Here is a 22,678-nt window from a genome sequence, read left to right on the forward strand (position 1 = left end):
CTGGATACGAAGAAGATCGTATTTGTATAATAATAAGTGTATAAGACAAAATATATGCATTTATATTTATATATACATTTTTCTCTCGCTTTATACAAACACAAACACAACGTATACATTTGTATTTTGTACAAAGTGAGAGAGTTGAGTGAGATCTGGGAGAGGGGAATGAAAATATGTGTATATATACAATTTTCTCTCGCTTTATACAAACACAAACATATTTTCTACATTTGTATTTGTACAAAAGCGAGAGAGACGAGCGAGAACAAGAGTAACGAGCGAAATTCCACTGAAAAAAGAGATGCAAAAATAATAACAATTTACTATGAGATACAATTAAATCAAACTATATTTATAACATTTAATTTAAATTAATAGTTTATTAACATATACAATTTTCCCAATTTTTATTTCATATCATGTAGTTGTATAGTCTCGGATCTATAAAGTCCAGCAAGAAGAAACAGTTTTGGCGCGAATAATTGAAAGCCCCTTTTCAACATCCCCGCCATTAAAGAGAACAGAAAAAAAGCAGCTCAGCAAAGATAGAGAGTAAAGCAAAAAAGCCCTAAATTCTCACAATTTCGATTTCTACAGCAATAGATCATCAATTGAATGGGCAAAAACGATAGCCAGAACCAGCTAATTGAGGCGAAGAGAGCTTACAAGAGCGCAAAAGCAGAGGGGAACAGAAAGGAGGAGGCGAGATGGGCAAATTTGATCGGCGACATGCTAAAGAACCGAGGAGAGTATGTAGAGGCGCTTCGTTGGCTCCGAATCGACTACGAAATATCACTCAATTACTTGCCCGAGAAGCAGCTTCTTCCGTCATGTCAATCCCTTGGTGAAGTCTATCTCCGCCTTCAGGACTACGAACACGCCCTCACTTTCCAGGTAAATGTGCTTAATGGTTATATATAGCTTAGCTGGTTTTAGAAAGTTATTTAGCATTACTTGAAATGTTGAGCATAACCTTTACAATTTAACTAGAGGAATATAACTTCATTTTATTTTTTGTGATATCTATTTGACAAAAAGTTCAGAAATTTAACGGGCAACAGAATCGATAGGTGAATTTGCAGTGAGCTGATAGTGCAATATTTTAGTGGCACATAGAATTTAAACTGATTAGAAAGAAATGTAATTTTTAATTGAGAAACATTGTTAAGATTGATTATCTATGTAGATGTCTAATTGGTTTCTTTGGGGATGCCTGCTATTAACTAGAAACAGATGCATTAGCTGCAAGCCACATAAGAATATTTAGGTTGCTGAGGATGAAGTGTTAAGGGCATAAATCATTGTACTTCTGTAGATGACTTCAATAAACACAATTCAAATGGTTGAGAATTTGTGACCTAGTTGTCAATGAAGTGGGTTGAGCAACACGGGGTCTTAGGTTCAAATCTCATTAGTGATAAAACATTTGGTGATTTCTTCTCAATTCTCATCTATTCTCGCCTTGGTGGACTGTTGAGAGGTGGCAGGTATCTCATGGAGCTAGTAGAGGTGCACACGATTTAGCCTGGATACCATGGTTATCAAAAATAAGTGGAAGAAAAATGGCATAGAATAAAGGCCGTAGCTAGGGGAACCCAAGATGGATTTGTTGGTTGTACAATTGGTCTAAGGGTCAAATCTTAGCAGAGTGTGGGTGTAGGTCCAACTTTTATGCTAATGTTCATTTTTTTAGTATGCTAGACATGTTAGATTGCATCAAGTTGTTGTCTGTTGAAAAGAGAAGTTCTGAAATTTGCTTTAGTTTTATTTTGCATGGGAACTTCTCTAACTCTTGAACTAAAAAGCGCACTAAATGGATGCAATATGCTTTAATTAATTGTACATTTGTGACGTTATAGTTTGTAATGGTAATGACATTTAAGTGGGCTTAAGATCTAATATCTTTTTTCGCTCTATATAATCAGTTACCTAGTTAAGGATTATTTTCTTGTTTCCTCAATATTGGTCGGTAATGGAAACAAAACTAAAGTTTGGAAAGATGGCTGGATAGACCAATCCTCTCTTAGGGAACTTTTCCAGATATGTTTCTAATCTGTGAGAACCCTGATGCTAAAGTGAGTGTCTGTTGGACAAAACAGGGATGGGACATATCTTTAAGAAGACTACTTAATAACTGGGAGGTGGAGAGGGTGGCAGCGCTATTGGGAAAACTAGCTGGAATGATTATAACCATAATATCAACAGACAAGATCCTGTGGAAACTGGAAACGTAGTAAGGCTGGAGTCTTTTGTATCAACAATGCCTACAAAAGAGGACTACAGGGGATGACACAGGGCCCAACTATAATGGGAGTCACTTTTGGAAAAGTGACATTCCTACAAAAGTAAATTGTTTCACCCGGTTGGTGATAGACAAAGTATGTTTAGCACAAGAAGTTCTACAGAAGAAAAGCAGACAACTGGTCCCTTGGTGTTTTTTATGCAACTTGACAAGGGAAACAGATAACGTCTCTTCCTGCATTGTAAGTTTGCTGCTCTAATTTGGAATCCGTTTCTCAACATCACAAGCATGAACTGGACAACGCCAGAACATACATCAGATATGTTGAGCTGCTGGATTAGGAGGTTAGGCAGTAAGAGTCAAAAGAGATGGTGGAAGCTGATACCATCATGTGTATGGTGATCAGACTGGAAAGAAAAAAATGGAAGAGGTTTTGAAGATAGATCCAATTCCATCCACAAAGTTAAATGGAATTGTGTAGTATCTCTACTTTTTTGGTGTAAACAACTTTATATAGATGATATAGATCAAATTATACATTTGATAGGAAATCTATAATTATCCCTTGGAGGTAGCCAATATACCCTTAGTGTTGAAGAATTCAACCTTACCAATTTCAAAAAAAAAAGTTTCCTTAATATTGGTTATACCAACGGCTGGAGATCCAACAGAGTTCACATTTTTCAGTACAACTACCTGTGGAATCATTACGTTAACCATATGCAAATATATGAGTGGTACTGATTTTGTCATATCACGTTCTTTTCCTGTATGCTTGGGCCTTATTTTTAGTATTAAAATCTAATCCAAGCATTTACATTCACTTGTTGACTCAGAACTTGATTGTCTGTCACTCTATGTCTGACATACATTTAGGATTTCAAGATGCTATTGAAATTATTTGATTCTTTTCAGTATATAATCGGGCAACATTGTCATTTGTCATCTCCGTAGGCATCCAATTTTGTTCTCATGATATGCATAGTGCTCTGTTCGTGCTTTTGGGATGCTAAATTGATTTCTCTCCTGCCTCTCTAATATTCATATTCGGTGAACCCCTCAAGCTCACTCTTATAAATCTGCTATTTGGATGGCAAATTCCGAACCTAATACATTTCATGAAAAAGATAAATCTTAGAGTGAAAATAGCTCATCATTGATTGAACATTGTATTTCTTTGTGCTGTTATCAAACCAAACTGACTTAATCTATTTCTATATATTTTTCCTTTTTTTTTTTTTTTAAAAAAAAAATACCTATTTCTCGTTTTGTATTACTTTTCACATAGAACATCAATTTTCCAACAATTGAGTTTGCAGCGTAAATGTTTCAATTGTTTATCGTCAATACTTATTATTTGTATGGTACAGAAAAAGCATTTAGAGCTTGCCAAGGATGAAAATGACCTTGTTGAGCAGCAAAGAGCCAGCACTCAACTGGGAAGAACATATCATGAAATTTTTTTGAAGTCGGACGATGACCATGATTCAGTTCGGAATGCTAGAAAGTATTTCAAATTGTCACTGAATCTTGCCAAAACACTGAAGAAGAATTTACAATCGAGCAAGCATTCTTTTGTGAAGGAGTACATTGATGCCTACAACAACATTGGTATGCTTGAAGTTGATCTTGATAACTTGGAAGAAGCTGAAAGAATTCTCAGTAAAGGATTAGAAATCTGTGATGAAGAAGAGTTAAGTGAGGATGATGATGGACGTAGCAGGCTCCATCATAACCTTGGAAATGTGTACACCGAGCTAAGAAATATGAATAAAGCACGGGAGCACATTGAGAAAGATATTACCATTTGTCATAGGATAGGGCACTGTCAAGGGGAGGCAAAGGGATATATAAATCTTGGGGAGTTGCATTACAGGATTCAAAAGTATGATGAGGCCATGAAATGTTATGAATGGGCTCTCAAACTGGCGAAGTCCATGGAAGATGAAGATGCTTTGATTAGTCAAGCCAATCAAAACATTGAAATAGTGAAAGAAGCACGCAAGGTAATGGATGAGATAAAAATAGGAGAACAAAGTCTCAAAAAGCTCTCAAGGGAAATAGAAATAGCTAGAGGAACAGAGGGTGAGAGGAAGTGCCTGCTCCAACAAAATTCAGCACTTGATCGTCTCATCGAGAAATGTAGTGCAATCTTTGCATGGGTAAAAGTACGTATTTCTCTTCATGCTTTCTTGCTTTTATTTCAACCACTAGTTGACGTGCTAGCATATTTCCATGATGTGTTTTCATCATCCAATATCATGCTTCCAAACCTAGTTCTGTCTTGGCAAATAAATATGGATCTTTTGCTTGACGAGCTTGTGTCGATCAGTACCCCCTCTGCTCTATTAATCCTTCTTTTTACACGTATCTCCTTTTTTCTTGCTTAATCAATTTCTAAGAAAGATTAGTTATTGGCAGTAATTTCAATGTGTTTCTTTGGCCAAAAAGAGCTGATTTAATTTCCAAAAGCCCAAACAATAATTTTTCATATCTATCTCAATAGATTGAGGTATATCAAAGAACTGAGGTCTAATTTGGAAGCACCATTTATGCTTTTAATCTTTTTTCTGGACCTCGGAGTGTGGATATTTTTGTGACAGTCTAATGACTGGAGTGCAGAGTTCCATCACATTCGTGGAACCAACATACCTCATTTCTTCTAATCTTTGTGTTCCCTTTTCATTTTATACATTGAATGCATTGTGTTAATCAAAGGAGTTTCTTGATGATAGAAATGTGACAACAGTAATTTTTTCCCCTTTTTGACTGTTTGTATTCAATTAAGAAATTGGAAGTTTTGTCATTTGGTACCTTGATTCTTGTGGTTAGCATTGTAAATTTGCCAAAAAAAAGAAGCAGACAGCAATTCAGCTCTGTGACAAAGAGAAATTAAGCGACTCATTTCTAGCCATTGGAGAATCACACCAGAAGCTTAGGCACTTTGACAAAGCTCTTAAATGGTACAACAAGAGCTTGGATACATACAGATCAATTGGAAATTTGGAGGTAATCTTGTTATGCTTAATAAATCTATCCTCAATGTCACTTTCATTCTTATTCATGAAAGATGCCTGAGATTTATGATTATATTGGGATGTGTGCACTTGGCACTTGTCGGAAACTGGAATCTCTGCAAAAGAATTGACTAATTTATATCTCTTTTTGAGTATTTAGTAATCTCTTCTTTAATACATTTACAGTGATTTCAGGGACAAGCACTAGCAAAGATCAATATTGGAAATGTACTGGATTGTAATGGTAATTGGGGAGGTGCTTTGGCGGCTTTTGAAGAGGGTTACAGGTACCCCATCTTTATTATCAGTATCTCAATCATGTGCTGAATGAGTGGTATCCAGCATACGAGTCAAATGTGCTTGCCTGCAAGAGTGTAGATGCCCGACTGGAACTAAATTTCTCATGCAGGGGTTATATGGTGTCTAAAGCTTGATATGTTGTGTTTTCTTTGTACTTCCTCTCTCTGCGTGTGTGGTCTTTCTCTCTTTTTTGGTAAAGTAGAAGATCATTATTGCATGGATACCCAACGAGAATGATCCACTCCTTAAGTAGTTCATATATTCTGTTCAGTTTTTTCATACTCCATAGTCCCAATAGGAATATAGTACTTTCTTTTTTAACATATCTCCTAATGGTATCCTCCTTAAATGGGAACCTTTTTCCTCTGCTATACGTTCCTTTTTAATACTGTACTTCTTCAAAATTTGTGTACACATCTTTCATCCCTGAAGTATCTCAAACCTACAAGTTAATTTCCGTTTAAACTACCATATAATTTCAACTCTATTTTTCATATTTGCCTACTCAAACTAAGTCTGTGATTTGGGATGCAGGATGTGTTAATACTTCTATGGACACTGTCATTTTCCATATTCTCCATTTCTGTGTGCTTACTTGATGGCATACAAGTAGCTTTACTTGAGAAACAGACAAAACGAAAAGCTGTATAAAAGAAAGCTAAAGATTCTAGAACAAAAAATGGTTAATGACGTAATTCATCAATGCTTTCCCCTTCTGATATCTGCCAACTATATCATCATTTTGCAGGATTGCCATTCAGGCAAAGAAGCCCTCGATTGAGTTGTCTGCTCTAGAAAATATGCACTATAGCCAGATGATCAGATTTGATAATGTGGAAGAGGCCAGGTAAAATGCTTTTACTCCTGAAGTCCTTGGATTTTGGTCCATCAGTTACATGTTACTGAAGAAGTAAATGCCTAGATTTTCTTGTCTTGTGCATAGTCTACATATTGAATATCATTGTTTATTAGGGATTTTGTGTGTACAGATAACCATATATATGTATGTGTGTATATATATATTTCTTTGTCAGTAATAAGGATGAAACATTACAGGAGGTTGCAGTCGTCAATTGACAAATTGAAGCAGTCAAAAATTGGAGATCTTGAAGCAGAAAATGTCGCAGGGGATTGCTGTTCTGAAAGTGAAACAGAGGTCGGCAACCTATCGCCAATCACGTCATATGATAGCATTACACCAAAGAAAGCTAAGAGGGGTTTCAAGAAATCAAAATCTTACAGCAGTGAAGATGAATTTAAGGATCTGCCTTTGAAATCACTAATCCGTCCTAGTAAGAATCTATCTAAGCTGAAATCAACTTATGTAGAAACACCTATTGCTACTACTGAGCTACCTGATTCTCCGTCTCCGAGCATTTCGAGACCTGCTGGTAGTCAAGCAGTTGGTCGTAAACGTGTCCGCCTTGTTCTCTCTGATGACGAAGATGATAATGAGGATGTATACAGCTCCAGCAGGATTATTTCTACTCCTCTTGAGGGTGAAATGGGCCATTGCTCAAGAAGAATCTCTCACAAGTGTTCTGTAGAAGCTGTTGCTACTTCTGATGAGTGTGAGTTGGTCTGCCGCTACTAGTAAGTTTATATCATGAAAGAAATAGAACACTGATCAGTTTTTGGGTAAATTTGCAGCTAAAGACACAAAACATCGCTGTAGTCCTTCTCATGAACTGAAGGTATTCAATTGTTTTACAAGAATCTGAAGAAATAGCTTCCTTCTGGAGAATTTGATCAAGTTCTTGTTATTAACAAGAAAGTTGATTGTGTGGCAGGTAGTTTCACCAGTTGGTTCAGGATGTGCTGTCAGTGCTTGTACCCCTATTAATCTTGAAGAAAGTACTTGCTCCGACAAATCTAGGACTCCCGAGTTAGGTTTAAGGGACGATAAGGATTTCACATATTCAAGCACAAAAAGGTCTGCTCCAAAGTTTAGTTATGGAGCTTGTGGCAGAGAATTGGATGCAGATGTTTCTGGCAATGATAGTATTTCTGATCTCACTCTGCATGCTTGTGGTGAACATTGCGTGAGTGTTAATTAAGCCTCAAGATATTATGTTACTGGCCATAATTGTTAATACAGAAAGTTAAATACCAAGTCAGTTTATATGTTTCTGTTTTCACCTTAAGTTAGTGATAAGTCTAACTTTATGTCTATAATATGCAATACAATAACTAGGCCATTGACCCATCACATGTAAAACATTTGATGTTTTTGGTTCATTATAGGAAATATTGTCAAACATTAACATATTTAGTGTGATACTGTTATTACACTGCAATATTTGACTATCTCTCTTACTTGATCTGTTTAACAGCAACATATTCTCTTCAGAGTTGGCAACAATGTAGTACATGTGAAGTGGGATTCAGGTAATGCTGGCACAAAGCTCAGCTTAGAGCAGATGAAAGTTGAGGTAGCATGCTTGTTCTATTTACAGCTCTCAGCTGAGGAGAGATCTAAAGGTAGGGACAAAAAGTTTCAGTTTGTAGTTAGTCTCACACTCTCACCTTCTCAAATTGTTGATTTATTACTTTTCACGAGGCATCAACCGGTATTCAGTGAAGAACAAGAAGACATAGCTACTGCAACTCATGAATGTTCCAGTGGCCAGTGCTATGCAAAATGAGCATTTTGAATACAACAATAATGCATCAATTTTTTTTTATTATTTAAGGTTTATTATTGCTCCTAATGCTACTGCTGCGGCTACTCCTATTATCAGTATGAGAACTAGTAAGATTTTCTAAAATACCATAGAGCAGCAAAGAAGCAGGTTTTTTATATACTTTGTTATCAGAATTTTTTAAGGAACCTTGATAAAGGTTGATACAAAGCTGCAGAAAGAGTTCAAGTGATCTGCTCTATCCGTTGAATGTATTTGTATAAAATTACTGTGAAGTGCAGACAATCTCCGGATAAGTTTGTTTTCTAATTTGTCTTGGCATCACATGTCAGTCATCTGATATAGATTAATTTCTTCATAGGCCTAGTGCCAGTCATCCAACATATGATGCATGAAGGAAGAGTTATAGAATCATTAGAAGCAGTTAATATCCTAAAAGATAATATGGCTGGGAAGGCATGCATTGAAGTTTCAATTGATGGTATGTTTCTTCTGATCTGTTCCTTCTCGGATACTCATTTTCCTGTCCTTCAAATGCTATTTTTTCAAATCGTTCGTAGTTTCCTCCTTGTTGAAAGAGTAAACTCAAATGTGTTTCTAATTCTCTCAAGTTGTGAATACAAAACTTGTTAAGGATGCGAAGATGACTTGAAATTTACTGCTAGATGAAATTTTGAAGAAGTGGTATAGTACTGATATCTTTTTGGGTGTATTTTCGAAAATACCTCCTACTAGCCCCCTTATTATAATTGCATAGAAAATCCTACACATATTTACATCCTATATCAAGGATTTTTAAAAATAGAAGACTGGTGGCAACATGTTATATGGGTTAATATTCCTAAAATTTAGCATTAAGCAACAACTCATTCCTAGAAATAGATGACTGTAATCCATGCTACCATTCTCCAGTTGTCCTTCCATATAGTGAAGTTTGTGCTATCAAACAGTTAAGCAGACAAGGACTTGGTCATCATCTCATTGTGGCAGCCTTCATGATGCCGAATATGGCTTTTAGGTAGCTAGAAATGTATAAAGGAGAAATAATATATTGGTTTGGAACACATGAATGTACTATTTCCTAATAGAGATATTTGCTTTCCCTGCTCTTGAGATTGCTATGGAATTAATGCAAATATCTATAATGGCTATGGCAAGTCTTAATAATTTTATGCAACTAGAGGAGGAAAAAAACAAGAAAAAAGTTTTCTTGAAAGATGAAGTCTTTTTGGGAGTCGGTTTGGAAATCAAAAAAAAAATCAAAAATTGTTGGCTATTTTCAGATTTTGCAATGTATAAAGCCATGTCATTTATATCCCCTACATTTAAGCTTCAAATTTATCATCAGCAGTATGGGTTCCAAAACATCTCATGAAACTGTACATTGATTGCTGCGAGGAGCTGTCTCAGCCACCGATCTTGAAGGTTCTTAAGATGCTGTACAACCAAGAGGTATGATACAAATTTCATTACATTTTTAACAATACCTTAGCTTTTGTTTCAAAGATGTCAGAGCTTTTGTGGAGCATTCATATTCATTAACAAGTTAGTAGCTTGTCAAGGAGTTGATATAAACATCTCTGAACTAAATTATTTTTTGGGTTGGGGTATTCTCTTAGCATGATTTTGTAAATTAGAACCGAACCTAGTTTTCACATCCCAAAATACCTCCTAGATGTGATTGACACCTGCTAACATCATTGCTCATTGGTTGGGAGAACCAAAAATTCACAATTTCACACACTTATCCAAAGTATCTAAGTGCTGAGAGCATTATGCGCAAGTCTAAACACATTAGTAATAATCAACAAAAGGAGAATAATAATCCCACAAAATTCATAATCAATCCATTGATTCAACGAGCACCAAAATACCAATTCTCTAGCCCAAATTCCACAATAAGACCATGGAGCATCTAATAGAGTTACATGAGTTTAGCCTCCACGAATAATGTGAAGGCGCACCTCAGCAACAGGATCTATGCGAATGGACTCGTCAGCCACTAGTCTCACCCTCTGCAACAGTGTTTGCATGGACATGCATGTAAGGAGTGAGCTATATATAAATATAATTCAGTAAGATCCTTGATCCACTACTTTAATACCCCTGGAACAAGTATTAGAAAATACAACTACACAACGAACATGTAACTGATATGCAAAGGAATATACTTCATAATATAATGCTCAATAAGTCCTAAAAAATGTTCAAAAAGGACACTACCTGTTTCAATTTAATCACACTCAAAGCTTGTCGTAAACGGTAGTGAAGGAGATCAGCCTAGCACTCCGATATGTCCATGACAACATATATAATGCCTCAAAGTATACTACGACAGCATGTACAAGACCCCTAACATATTACGACAACTATGTATGCCCCTAGTAACTTTTTTTTTTTTCGTCTCAAAAGAAAAGGAAGATATCCAACGTCACACCACATATCACTTCTAAAAAAATAATTCGATATTCTTCCCAAAATATAATGGGACCACTTGCCCTAATATATTTTAACTCCATCAGCCAAAACAGTGCAACAACAAGGATAGCGCAGCAACAAGAATAAAAGAATTTAGCTGTTTCAATATCCCAGACAAAACTGTTAATATCTTAAAGTGGGGCTGCACATGATTTTTTTGGACGGAGACATAATAGCAATTTTAGCAATCGTATTTAAATCAGAGCAAGAAAATGAATGTATTTACATAACCCCCTAATCATTAGTTTGATTGCTTCTTTTTATATATCTTTACCAGGTGTCGGAGGATGAAGTCGTGGTATCTGATTGCGAACTGCAAGATATATCAGTGACACCATTAATCAATGCCCTCTATGTGCACAAAACTTTTGCTGTCTTAGACCTTTCACACAATCTGTTAGGTAACAGTCATATGGTCAAGATCTTTCTTCATACTGCTACCTGAAAAGTGCACATTCCGAATTGCTATTTATGATTATCAAATAGCTTGATTCCTAGCCATTATCATTTCTGTGAAATATAATTTCACCTTTTTGCTGTTCTTTTTCCTAATCTTGGCAATGTACCAGGAAATGGAACAATAGAGAAGCTTAAACAAGTATTCATCGCATCAGGGCAAAAATATGGTGGTTTGACCTTGGATTTGCACTGCAATCGACTTGGTTCAACTGCCTTGTTCCAGGTTTTACTAAATAATTATTAGAACTTTGAGATAAGACTTTCTTTGCCTCTTAAATGTGATATACAATGTACTCGTGAATTGTGCACAACACAGCCATGTTCTTGCTGAAGATATCATGCTCTGAGGGCAGCAGTTAATGTAGCATTTTCTGGTTTTTCAAGTCAAAATATATATGACATCTTCTGTAGCTTAAATACTTACTTCCAACTCCATGAATATATTGGAAGAGTTTGACGTTTTAAAGTTTGCCTTCCTCAAGGCAAACTTCCAACTAACAGTTTTTATTATGGGTTACAAAGATTAGGATAATGTGTTTATTATGTATTAAGATGATTAAAGGAGGGTATAATGACATTTTTTCCTCTGCTTTTCTCATACAATTAATAAGATAGCTATTGAGAAAGCATTTTTAAGATACATTCTTTATGAATGTCAATTCATGGTTTTTGCAAGTACTTCGTGCATAAGTAAAGTAATTTTTGTAATCCTTTTGGAGGGGAAGTAATCCAAGAAGAAACATTTGAGTATTTGACTGATTTTGGATTGAATCTTGATGAGAGCGAATATGAAAAATAGCAAAACATCTTAGTGCTTTTAGAGTATTATTAGTAACAACTCAATTTTGAGAAATTTCTAGAGAACAACTGGCCTAGTGAATCAAATCTCTAGTTTCTTGAGGGCTTTGTTGTTTTGTGTAGTTGCTGTCAAGATAGCTTCCCCGGATGACTGATTTGGATCATTACTAGTTCATAATTTATCTGGCTACCTCAGAAAGTTGATTTTCCAGATATTCCATTCTGGTATCTGCACTAGAACTTTATGAACAATTCCACTTTCAGAAAATAATTTCTAAATTTAAAATTGAAATATTCCTCTCCATTATCTGTTTTGGAGGCATGACATTTAGCATGAAATTGATCCTGAATCATTTATAGAAGTTTCAGAATATGAAGAGACTCTGAATTATCTCTCATGAGAAACTCTTAGTCAATCCAGGTATGGTCTTTATGCCTCAAATGGCAGAAAAGTATGTAATGCTGATAATGTTAGTTGGGTAGATAGATTTGCAACTCAGGCAGTCACCTAAACTGTTTTATTTAGTTAGATTTTGGGGGAGACACAATAAAGTCACTTATGATTTGAGATCATCCACATGCCACACTTTGTTATCTTTCTTTTGTTTGCAGTCGAGCTGATGAAAGACATAACATTCTGAATTGATCCAGTAGAAAGTCTTATCTGATTGTACAAATTTACAGATTTGTGAATGCGATGTTCTATACGCCCGATTGGAAGTACTCAACTTATCTGGGAACCGTTTGACTGATGCATGTGCATCATATCTTTCAACTATCTTGCAGAACTGCAAAGGTATGGAGATTCTCGCTCTTTTATATTTTAAAAATAAAGCTATCATCTAGTTGCTTTTCATGAAGTACGTATGCTGTAGCTTCCCCTTCTGCATGAAATGGATGAGTGCTAGATTAGCCTAAAACTGGCAAGATATTGAGTAGGCTCCATATTTAACGGCTCATTACAGGCTCTTCTAGTTGCAGTGTTCGTCAGCTTATTCTCAAATTCTCACATAGCTCTTCTTCTGCAGCTCTTTATAGTTTAAATATCGAGCAATGTTCAATCACATCTAGAACAATTCAAAAGGTTGCTGACTCACTGACTTCTGGATCAGTGCTTACACATCTTTCTCTAGGTACACTTATAATTGACTATTTGAACGATAGTTCGAAAGAATGTTTCCTTTTCGATGCATTACTTATTTGTCTCAATCTTTCATTGTATAGGACACAACCAACCAGTAGCGGCAAATGTCGTTATAAATCTTTTGGTTACACTTACCAACTTAAAGAGGCAAGTATTTGAACTTCGTTGACTTGCTTTGTTCTTCTTTATACATGTAAAAGCTCAAGATTTGTTCAAGTATTACAAAGGGCACAATCTTGTATTTCATGTTATAGATTTCAAGAGCTTAGTTTGAAGGGAATAAAGCTAAGCAAGCCTGTAATAGAGAGTCTTTGTCAACTTATCAAGAGCTCTTGCTTGTCTGGATTACTGCTTGGAAACACTAGCATAGGGACGGTGAGTGACTCATCTACCTTATAACTTTTTTTCTGTGGTCTTTAATTGAAACAAACGAAAGCCTTGGAGTAACAATAAAGTTGTCTCTATGTGACCTATAGGTCACGGGTTCGAGCCGTGCAATCAGTTATTGATACATTTGTCAGGGTTGCCCTTTTCTTGTCTTTAAGTAAAATTGATATCACTGGGATGTCTCTGCAGGATGGAATGTTAAAATTGATGCAATCATTGTCCAGAGAAAGTCAAGAACTAAAGCTTGACGTTTCATCTTGTGGTCTGACACCTGACTGCATTGTCAGATTAAATGCAGAAGTTTCTGTATTTAATAGCATAGTTGAGCTTGACCTTGGGGGTAATCAGCTCAAGCAGGAGGTCTGTTTCACTCTCTTATCATTCATTACTTCAGTAGTTCAGTTCCTTCCTTGTTATGTGTGCCCCTTGAAAAATGATACCTAACACGGAGTGAAGTGCGTGGAACCTATCAGAAAAAGGGTAGAGCAGAAACATAGTTGATGCCCTTCCTTCTGATTATAATACCTGTCTGAACAATTGTTGTCATTGCAAAGGTAGCGGGAGAAGACCAAAATAGTATATGAACGAAGAGTGGATTAATAAAACAGTCACCAAAAAGAGATCAGTGAATTATAATGAAGGAAGACCATTGGTTGGGAAGCAGTATAAGGCTATTTGTTAGTAGACAGAAACTACTTAGATTTCTATGTACAACAGACTCCTTATACATGAGTTTAGACTATCAGAAATAAGGAGATTTATTTAGTAAGAAAAATTACTTAATTATGACAGAATTAGAAATAATATGCCATACTGATAACCTTAAAACATAGAATAGATCTATAACATTCTAACGTATAGCTGGATTAATTCTCGACTTCTGACAATATGCATGTAGTGGAAAGCTTTATGTTCCTTCACCCTACCCCCGGTATGGTAGACTTCTCAATATACACACTTGGATCAGTTAATCTGTAAATACTCCACTAAAATGTTATAAATGTGTGTAAATGCAGGGTGGCAGGGCATTGGCAGCAGCAGTGAGTAATCCCCAATGTTGTTTTCGAGTCCTGCTATTACAGAAATGTCAACTGGGACTTCTTGGCATTCTTTCTATACTAAAGGGATTATCAGACAACTATTATCTCGAAGAGCTCAACGTGGCTGAAAATGCAGATCAAAACGAAATTCATGCTTTGCTACATGATCTATGCTCAAATGTCCTCCAAACAGATATAAACCTTTTAGAGCATACATCTGAGGTATCTGCAGCTAATGCTAAAGAAGGTTGTCAAGAAGGTTTATGTACACTCAATACGGACTATAATCAGCTTGAAGCTCCTGATAGTGAAGATGAGCAAGTGGAAGTAGATGTTACAGAGCGAGCTACGAATCAGAGTTGTATAAAGAATCATTCTAACTTAGATGAATATGAGTACATTCAAGAGCTTCCAGCTGCTATTCAAATGGCAAAGAACTTGCAACTCTTAGATCTTAGTAATAATGGGTTCACGAAACAGCTAGCTGAAAGTTTGTATGCTGCATGGGGATCTAGTTCAAGAAGTGGTTCATCGCGGGGACACATCGAAGGTAATACAGTTCATCTGTCAGTTGAGGGAGTCAAATGTTGTTATCTGAAGCCTTGCTGCAGAAGGATTTAAGTTATATAGATTCACCTTTTGTTTGTAATATTGCCATTAACATCAATCAGAAGCCTCACAAAGGTTCCTAATTATTAAAACTTAGTAGTGAAATCTAACTTAAGTGTATATAATATAGCTTTTGGCAATTAGGTTGGGATTAAGCCAATTATATTTGTGTTTTGAAAAAAACATAATTCTTGATGGATTGTTTTGTTTTATCAGTGTCTATTTATCCAAAGCATTCATCAGAAATGATACTTAAATAATTTTTATTTCGAATTTAAATTGATTTTTTTTGACAAACATGTCTAAAACCTAAATTTCTAATGTTGAAGTTACATAAATCTGAAAAACAATATTTATTCTGGCCTAATATGAACTCTTAACTTTCTAGTACTAAGTTGTAATATATTATTACTCCCCCGTCCGGTATTGTTTGTCATGGTTTCTTATTTTAGAGTCAAACTATAAAAACTTTAACTAAAATTAGGTGTATTTTTTCATCATATTAATATGCAAAAAATTGTAATTTATAGTATTTTTCATATAGTTTTAGAATTTCTAACTTTTGTTTAAAATATTGAATTAATGTGATCTAATTTACTTTTGAAAATTAGTGATTTTCAATAAGCGCAACATGACAAACAATTTCGGAGTATTATTTCATATTTTTACTATAATAAGATAAAGAAATGAAAAGGTGTAGAAACCTTAACCTAATGTAAAGTTGCACGACCCATATTTTCAAGCCCTAAAATCATGGTGATTGATATTATGCAACTATTTGTGGAAGAATTGATGATGGGATGGGGGTGAAAATTAAACAATAAGTAGATACTTTAGGGAAAGTTTTGTTTACCACTCAAACTTTAGTTTATATTTAAAACTATTTAAAAAAAAATTAAAGTAAGATAAAAGATAAACCTTTTCCTCTTTTTGATAATTTACCATCCTCATTATTTATTCCCACACTACCAACTTTACTTTTAATGACTTAAATCAAGCTATAATTCTCCCCCCTCTCAAGTAGTTTGATTTAAATTAAAGAGATTCAATATATTATATATATATATATATATATATAAATATTATAATTTTATATAATAGGTATAATTTTTTTTATCAAATGAAGTTTAGATGAATCCTTTACTCTTAGCTGCCTCCACTCCTTATATGCATAAATCCTCTATTCATTATTTATTTTTACATGTGCATATTTCAAATGATATATCAAACCTACTTTATTGATTAAAAGGGTAAAAGTTGAATTTAAAAAAGAAATAGAGTTTTATTGGATCCAAACTATGCCACCCTGGCCACAATTGAAGCTTCTATTTGTTTTCATCTAAGTGAAACCATTTATGGTATTGTTCTAATTAATTAATAGCATTTGATATTGGTGAATAAAAAGAAATTTATGGGATTCAAACTTTGGTCCCAATTGAACCTTTTAAAATGTTAGGTTAAAGGTCTATTTTGTATGTACATATATTTTTTTTTTCACTAAATTTTTATGTATTTGATGATGAAATTAGAATTTTAATTTTATGAGTTTTAAATTTTACAAAGACGATTTTTTAGTAATAATAACTGCATTCTAAATTTAATATTTACATATTAGTGAGCTTTTTAACATAATTCTACTATTTAGCAAAATTTACTGAGTACGATCGAACCCGCATATAAGCTACTAGCTCCGTCTCTAACAAGCTTCTCTTGCACACAAACAAACACACATGCTCACACACACGAGGTATTTGATTGACAATATTCTTGTTAATCAATTATTTGAAAAGAATATTATTAATAATATACAAAAAGCCAAAAACCAAAAACAAAAAATCACGCGTGAAAGAAAATCTTGAAATAATGAATTTCAATTGGTGTTTAGTAATTGCACCGCCAAATCCAATATTGCTATCATAATCACCAAAAGATGAAGTAGTAATAATAATAAATTAAGATAAATGATGGTAGAAAAGTACTGAACAATTAACAGTAACAAATCATAATATAAAACATTATGATAATTTAAAGTTGTGATAATTAAAAACATTAATTAAAAGATTAAAAGGGTAAAAGTAAAAAAGGAAGTAATCATCACGCATGGTTTAGAATGTCGTTTGGGCCTCATAGAAGTAAGAAAATGGGCCCATTCGAAGTAGAAGCCTTTTATCCAAATGTCAAATCTTGGCCCACATAAAAGAGAGCCCATATTGAAATAAGAGGTTGAAATATCCGGTGTCTGATACTCGCATTTGAGTTCGACTAATTTGAATTCGAGGTGCACAGGGATCCCATTCCCTCAACTCAATATACTTGATCTATATGTCTCGCTTCTTTTATTCAATTTGAAATACTTGAACGATCGATCTAGTCTAGTGTCTTATACTTGCATTGGAGTCAGCTAATTTGAATTTGAGTTGTGTAGGATCACATTCAGGGAAAAATGCTTCATATCGAAGATATTTTTTGCTCAAAGATCGAATTCGAGAACTCTAATCAAGAAAGGGACAACATAAGTGAATAAATCTTTTTGGATTGAAGTGAAATGAGGTATTTGGTTGATTTGATGTAAAAATTGTAAAGTCATTAAGTATTTGATTTGATTGAATTGGTTTTAATTTAGTTGGCATTTGATGTATAATTTTGGGATTTGAGACATTTGATTTGACATTAGCAATGAGTTTGTATTTGCTTGATTGGAGTCTAACTATAGTCCAGACAATTAAATGTGTGGTTTAAAGTGCATATAAAAATGGAACTTTTACAAGATTAATTAGATGGATATAATAAATCATCTCCTTAAAAATTAATACAATATGTTTTTTTTTTGTTTCAATTTATTCGATCTATTTCTTTTTCAGTCAGTTAAAAATTAATGACATATTTTTTCATTTAGCAACATTGTGCAAAGTTATACAATTTTTAAAACAATTTTAAAATATTATACTTTTTTAGATAATTTTTAAATTTTGTGTTAAATCAGATTTACGATACTATTATATTAAAATATTTAAACACTCCTGCCGCCAGCAATATTATTCATTAGAAATTTCACAAATAATTTGATGTAAGAAACATTTTTTGTTTTCCACTTTTTCTGATTAATTAAATCAAGCATTCATGTGACATAAAATGCACATGAGTCAAATAATTAATTATGATTAATAAAACTCATTAAAGAAAATTGACAATGAAAACAAAATTACTGTTAGGTCACAGGTACCAATCCAAACTCTCAAATCTCAACAATATCAAATAAAAATAATTTAGTACAATTTTTTAAAATATACATCATTTTCTTAATTGTATTCGACATTTTAAAATAAAGATAATTTAATGAACTATTATATTTATAAATTTCTTAATATTTTTTTTGTTTTATTTTAGTGGTACTTATTTTGAGGAGTATCAATTTATTATTTTCACTTTCTGTTATTTTGTGTACTCATAATGAAATCCTGATTATAGTCATTCTACAAAATTATTAACAATCATTAGGGAAATTAAAGGAGAGTATAAAAAAACTTACTCTTAAGGTTTTTGTATTTTAGTTGGTCTAGAATATTGGATTAGTCCTTTCAAATTTATTTTTAAGATATCAAAATTGCATATTCTAAGAATTTTTACTATGTATTCATAATCTATCAAGTACTATTCTTTTTTAACATCGACTTCAGATATATCTTTTTCAGCTTGAATAAATTATTATCCAAATGTCAATTAAGATGATCAATTTAAATTTAATCGATTTATTTTAAATCATTAACTGCTTAAAATTAGAGAAGATTAAATTAAGCAAAGATTAATTTAAATTACAATTATTCTAAACTTTGTCCATATGTCAATATGATCAATTGTTTAACTTAATTAAATTATAGATTTATGTATACCAAGGATAAGGTACTTAATTATAAATCCTTGATTAATTAGTCAATGGCCCATTGACTATGCTGACTTGTCATTTCAACTAAAATAAAACCAAAATATAAACCACATTGACTATTAATATTTCTCAAAAAGCTGTTGAACCCATCAAAATTTTGCAGTTTCATAATTAAATATAATAATTTTCAGCTATTTAGGGAAACTTTTAGTTTTTTTATATTTTACTTTTGGCCTTGAAATGTGGAAAACATTTTTTAATAATATGAATGACAATAAAATATTTGAGGAATTAGTATTTTAAAATAGTGGTCAAATAATTTATGTTAGCATAATCCTAAACAAGAGGGGTCCCCTTAAACATATTTAGAAACAGATCCATAGATTTAAGGATTGCAATATTTAAATAATTTATTTTTTTTGGTCAGAATATAAAATTATTTTAATCTAACTTTTGCCGAAAGCATGTAATTAAAGGATTCGTTTTGCTTGTTGGTAAATGCAACGTTACAAAGGATTACTTAAAAGATACTATAAGTATTATATCATAATAATTCTACCACGTTGTTGTGTGACGCCGTCGATAAGGTCGGATTGATGAGTGTGAATTAAACAGGATTGATAGATTTTTAGGTTAATAAGTTTTTGGAGATAAACTATACATATGGCGTGATATCTTATAAGAATTTCATATTGAAATAAAAAAGGAAAACGAACAGTTTTATAAGACATAAATAAAGTTTATATTGTACACGTGTTTTTAGGGCTTGATGTACATATGTGGCGGAATTCGAAAGACAAATCTATGAGAGCTAGATACATGTCATGCATTTGAATCGTGACAAATATAGTATAACTAGAGCCTGTAATGGCACCCTGATAGCTAGGGGGCAGATTAATTAAGATTAACAAGCTTCTCGACTAACAAGTTTAGCATGATTTAAGTTTACATGATACACACGCTTTTAAAGCCCCATATATAGCTTGAAAGACCAATACATGTAGATCTCAGTTGAAAATGAATAATACATATCATAAACTTAAATTATGAATTCGTAATAATTATCAACAAGGCCGAGAGTATTAAAGTAAGTTAAACCTAAGCAAAAATGAGTAGTAAAACTATATTTATTTTAGATCGTGATAGAAGACTACATTTATCAGAACAAGTAATTAAGACTAAGCATCATAAATCATAAGTTAGTAAAACTTAAACGATGAAGACTTAGCGTTTGTGACAATAATAAGTTATGATGATATCATAAAGATTATCGTATCGAAAAAAAATTCTATTTTAATAAATTCTAAATAAAAATATTTTAATCGCACGAAGCATGAAAATATTTATTGGTCCCATATATATATATAAAGGAAAGTTGATATTTATATACAGCTCACTTTTTTTTATTTTTCCAATAAAATAAAGTGAAATATCTTTCGAAAAACAATTTTTTTTAAGGGATATAAAAAGATAAACATGATGCAATTTACATGGACAATTTCTTGTTATATCATATACATATAGTGAGATAAAGACATTTATTTATTTGTATTCCATTAACCAGATACACTTAATTTATCAATAATTCCGGGTCCATTATTTGATTATACTATAACTACAAAAATAAACAAACACCTAATTTTAAATTCTCAAGAAATTTGGTTTTCAATTAGATTCCCTAATTTTTATTTCGAATAATTCCTCATTTTTCTTATTCCCTTAATTAAACTTTTTCTCTTCAAACTTTGGATTCCATGCTTTATTTTAAAAGCAAGTAGTAGTACATAATTTCTTAATTGTTACTTTCTTTTTTAGTTTCTCGAATTTCTGATACTCCGATTTTGAAGTTCAATTAATTCAGATGCACACATTTCATGATCTATTTTTTTTTTGAGATTGTGCTTTTGAAATAATTTTTTTACTATGAGGATCTAAATTCGAGACATCTGATTAAGAATGAAGGAATCTCAATTATTCTATCACAATTCATGTAGATACTAGCCGTCACTCTTTTGGTGATTTTTTTTTATAAATAAATAAAAGAAACTAAAAGTATTGGTTTTTATGATAGGAATTTTTGTAGGGAAAATCATGAACAATAATGGGGACACATTTGTCTTAAAATCATTACAAACGCCTATACTAATTATATTCGAGAAAATCGGTGAAAACTTTACTTTTAACTGCTCATTGTAGTGATTAAAGTAATGAAAAAGAACCTGTGTAATTATACACAAATCTAGAATCATTTTTGGCACATAATTAATGAACAAATACACATACGAAAAAAAAATTGAGAAAAAAAGGTAAAAATACTATCTGATATAATTATAATAAAATATCAAAATTGTAACCGATATATGTAACGTGAAAAATAACACGTGTCTCAAAATATTAATCGACGTATCCAAACACGAAAATATGACAAAATTATATTTTATAGTAAATTACATGATAAACTACTCACTAAACCTAGGTCTTTACTATGGACGTAGTGTTGACATGAATTTTGAAAAATAGAGAAAATATTGACTTTGGTGTTTTGAAATTTTAAATGCTAATTTTTAAATAACGTGAAAAATAATTGAAAAGAAAAATTTTAAAAATTTACTTGATGAAATGGGTATGATGAAAATTTGAAGCAAACATAATTTTCACCTGAATAAGTAAAATAAATTTAATTATTTAAATAATATTCCAAAGGAAATAAAATTTTAAAATAGAAATATGACATTGACAGCATTATTAATTATTATATATTAATTTGGTATGGAGTACGGTATGAGTACTAAATAAATAAATGGTTTACGTGCGCAGCTGTATCTAAATATATATGACATTAGATATTATTATCAGTATCAGTACGACTTAATAAATAGGAGTTAGTAGCTTTTACTGTTGACATTATTAGTCATAAAAACAAACAAAAATAAAATAAAATCATTTTTATTAATTATTTTAATAAATAAATGTTCTCGTTGTTAAGACTGATTTTAATTAAATTTTTCGTTATATATAAAGAATGAGGAATCTAATAAAACGATAATCAAAATATAATTTGTCTATTCATTATATTTGACTAATCTTATTCAATTTCGATATGTAAAAAGAAGAATTGTTGCGAATCAGCATAAAACTTTGTCAATTTAATATAAGACAAAATTTTATTTATCACAAACGTATAGTTTTAGAAGAAAAAAAAGTTATATCAAAATAATTGACATGAAAAAAATAAAAGAAATAAAGAAAACAACACAAAATTTTGGTGTAATTAATTGCCCAAAGTCTTTTGTAAAGTTGGTCTTTGCATGCTCAAAAATTATGAAAAAACACCATCAAAATTCGTAGTAAAATGATAAATATTTCTTTACTTTTAATTATATAGAGATTCTAAATTTAAATTTTTGAAAGTTGAATCATTTTTGATGATACATACTTATAACGAGACATGTTGATACAAAATCGAACTTGTCAAAACCAAAAACAAATATCAAATACAAGATAGAATACCAAAGACAAAAAAAAATTAAAACATTCAAATAAAACTTGATATAAAGTCATTTCATCTTGTATTATCATGATCTCTTCTATGTATACATAAATTACATACACAAAGCTTTTCAAAGCATACTAATTAATAAAGACCAAAATACCCCCACCCCCACCACCCCCACCC

The 22,678-nt window shown here is 32.4% G+C and overlaps 1 protein-coding gene across 2 annotated transcripts; it reads left to right on the forward strand.

Annotated features, from left to right (window-relative positions):
- The first annotated feature begins 456 nt into the window (after positions 1 to 456).
- LOC107003046 (protein TONSOKU) lies at positions 457 to 15,365 on the forward strand. Of its 2 annotated transcripts, none has more exons than XM_015201288.2 (19): positions 457 to 897; positions 3,616 to 4,413; positions 5,078 to 5,254; positions 5,458 to 5,549; positions 6,311 to 6,409; positions 6,619 to 7,133; positions 7,213 to 7,256; positions 7,353 to 7,604; positions 7,896 to 8,043; positions 8,566 to 8,685; positions 9,553 to 9,656; positions 10,960 to 11,083; positions 11,252 to 11,364; positions 12,624 to 12,735; positions 12,968 to 13,072; positions 13,164 to 13,230; positions 13,338 to 13,458; positions 13,660 to 13,830; positions 14,487 to 15,365. In XM_015201288.2, exons 1-19 carry the CDS (start codon positions 619 to 621, stop codon positions 15,129 to 15,131), a joined length of 4,086 nt encoding a protein of 1,361 aa, XP_015056774.1. In that variant the 5' UTR covers positions 457 to 618; the 3' UTR covers positions 15,132 to 15,365. The 2 variants fall into 2 exon arrangements, with proteins under 2 accessions (XP_015056774.1, XP_015056775.1); XM_015201289.2 differs by having other exon boundaries at positions 9,556 to 9,656.
- The last annotated feature ends 7,313 nt before the right edge of the window (positions 15,366 to 22,678 follow it).

Source organism: Solanum pennellii, chromosome 11 (assembly GCF_001406875.1).
Source record: "Solanum pennellii chromosome 11, SPENNV200".
NCBI classification, from domain to species: domain Eukaryota; kingdom Viridiplantae; phylum Streptophyta; class Magnoliopsida; order Solanales; family Solanaceae; genus Solanum; species Solanum pennellii.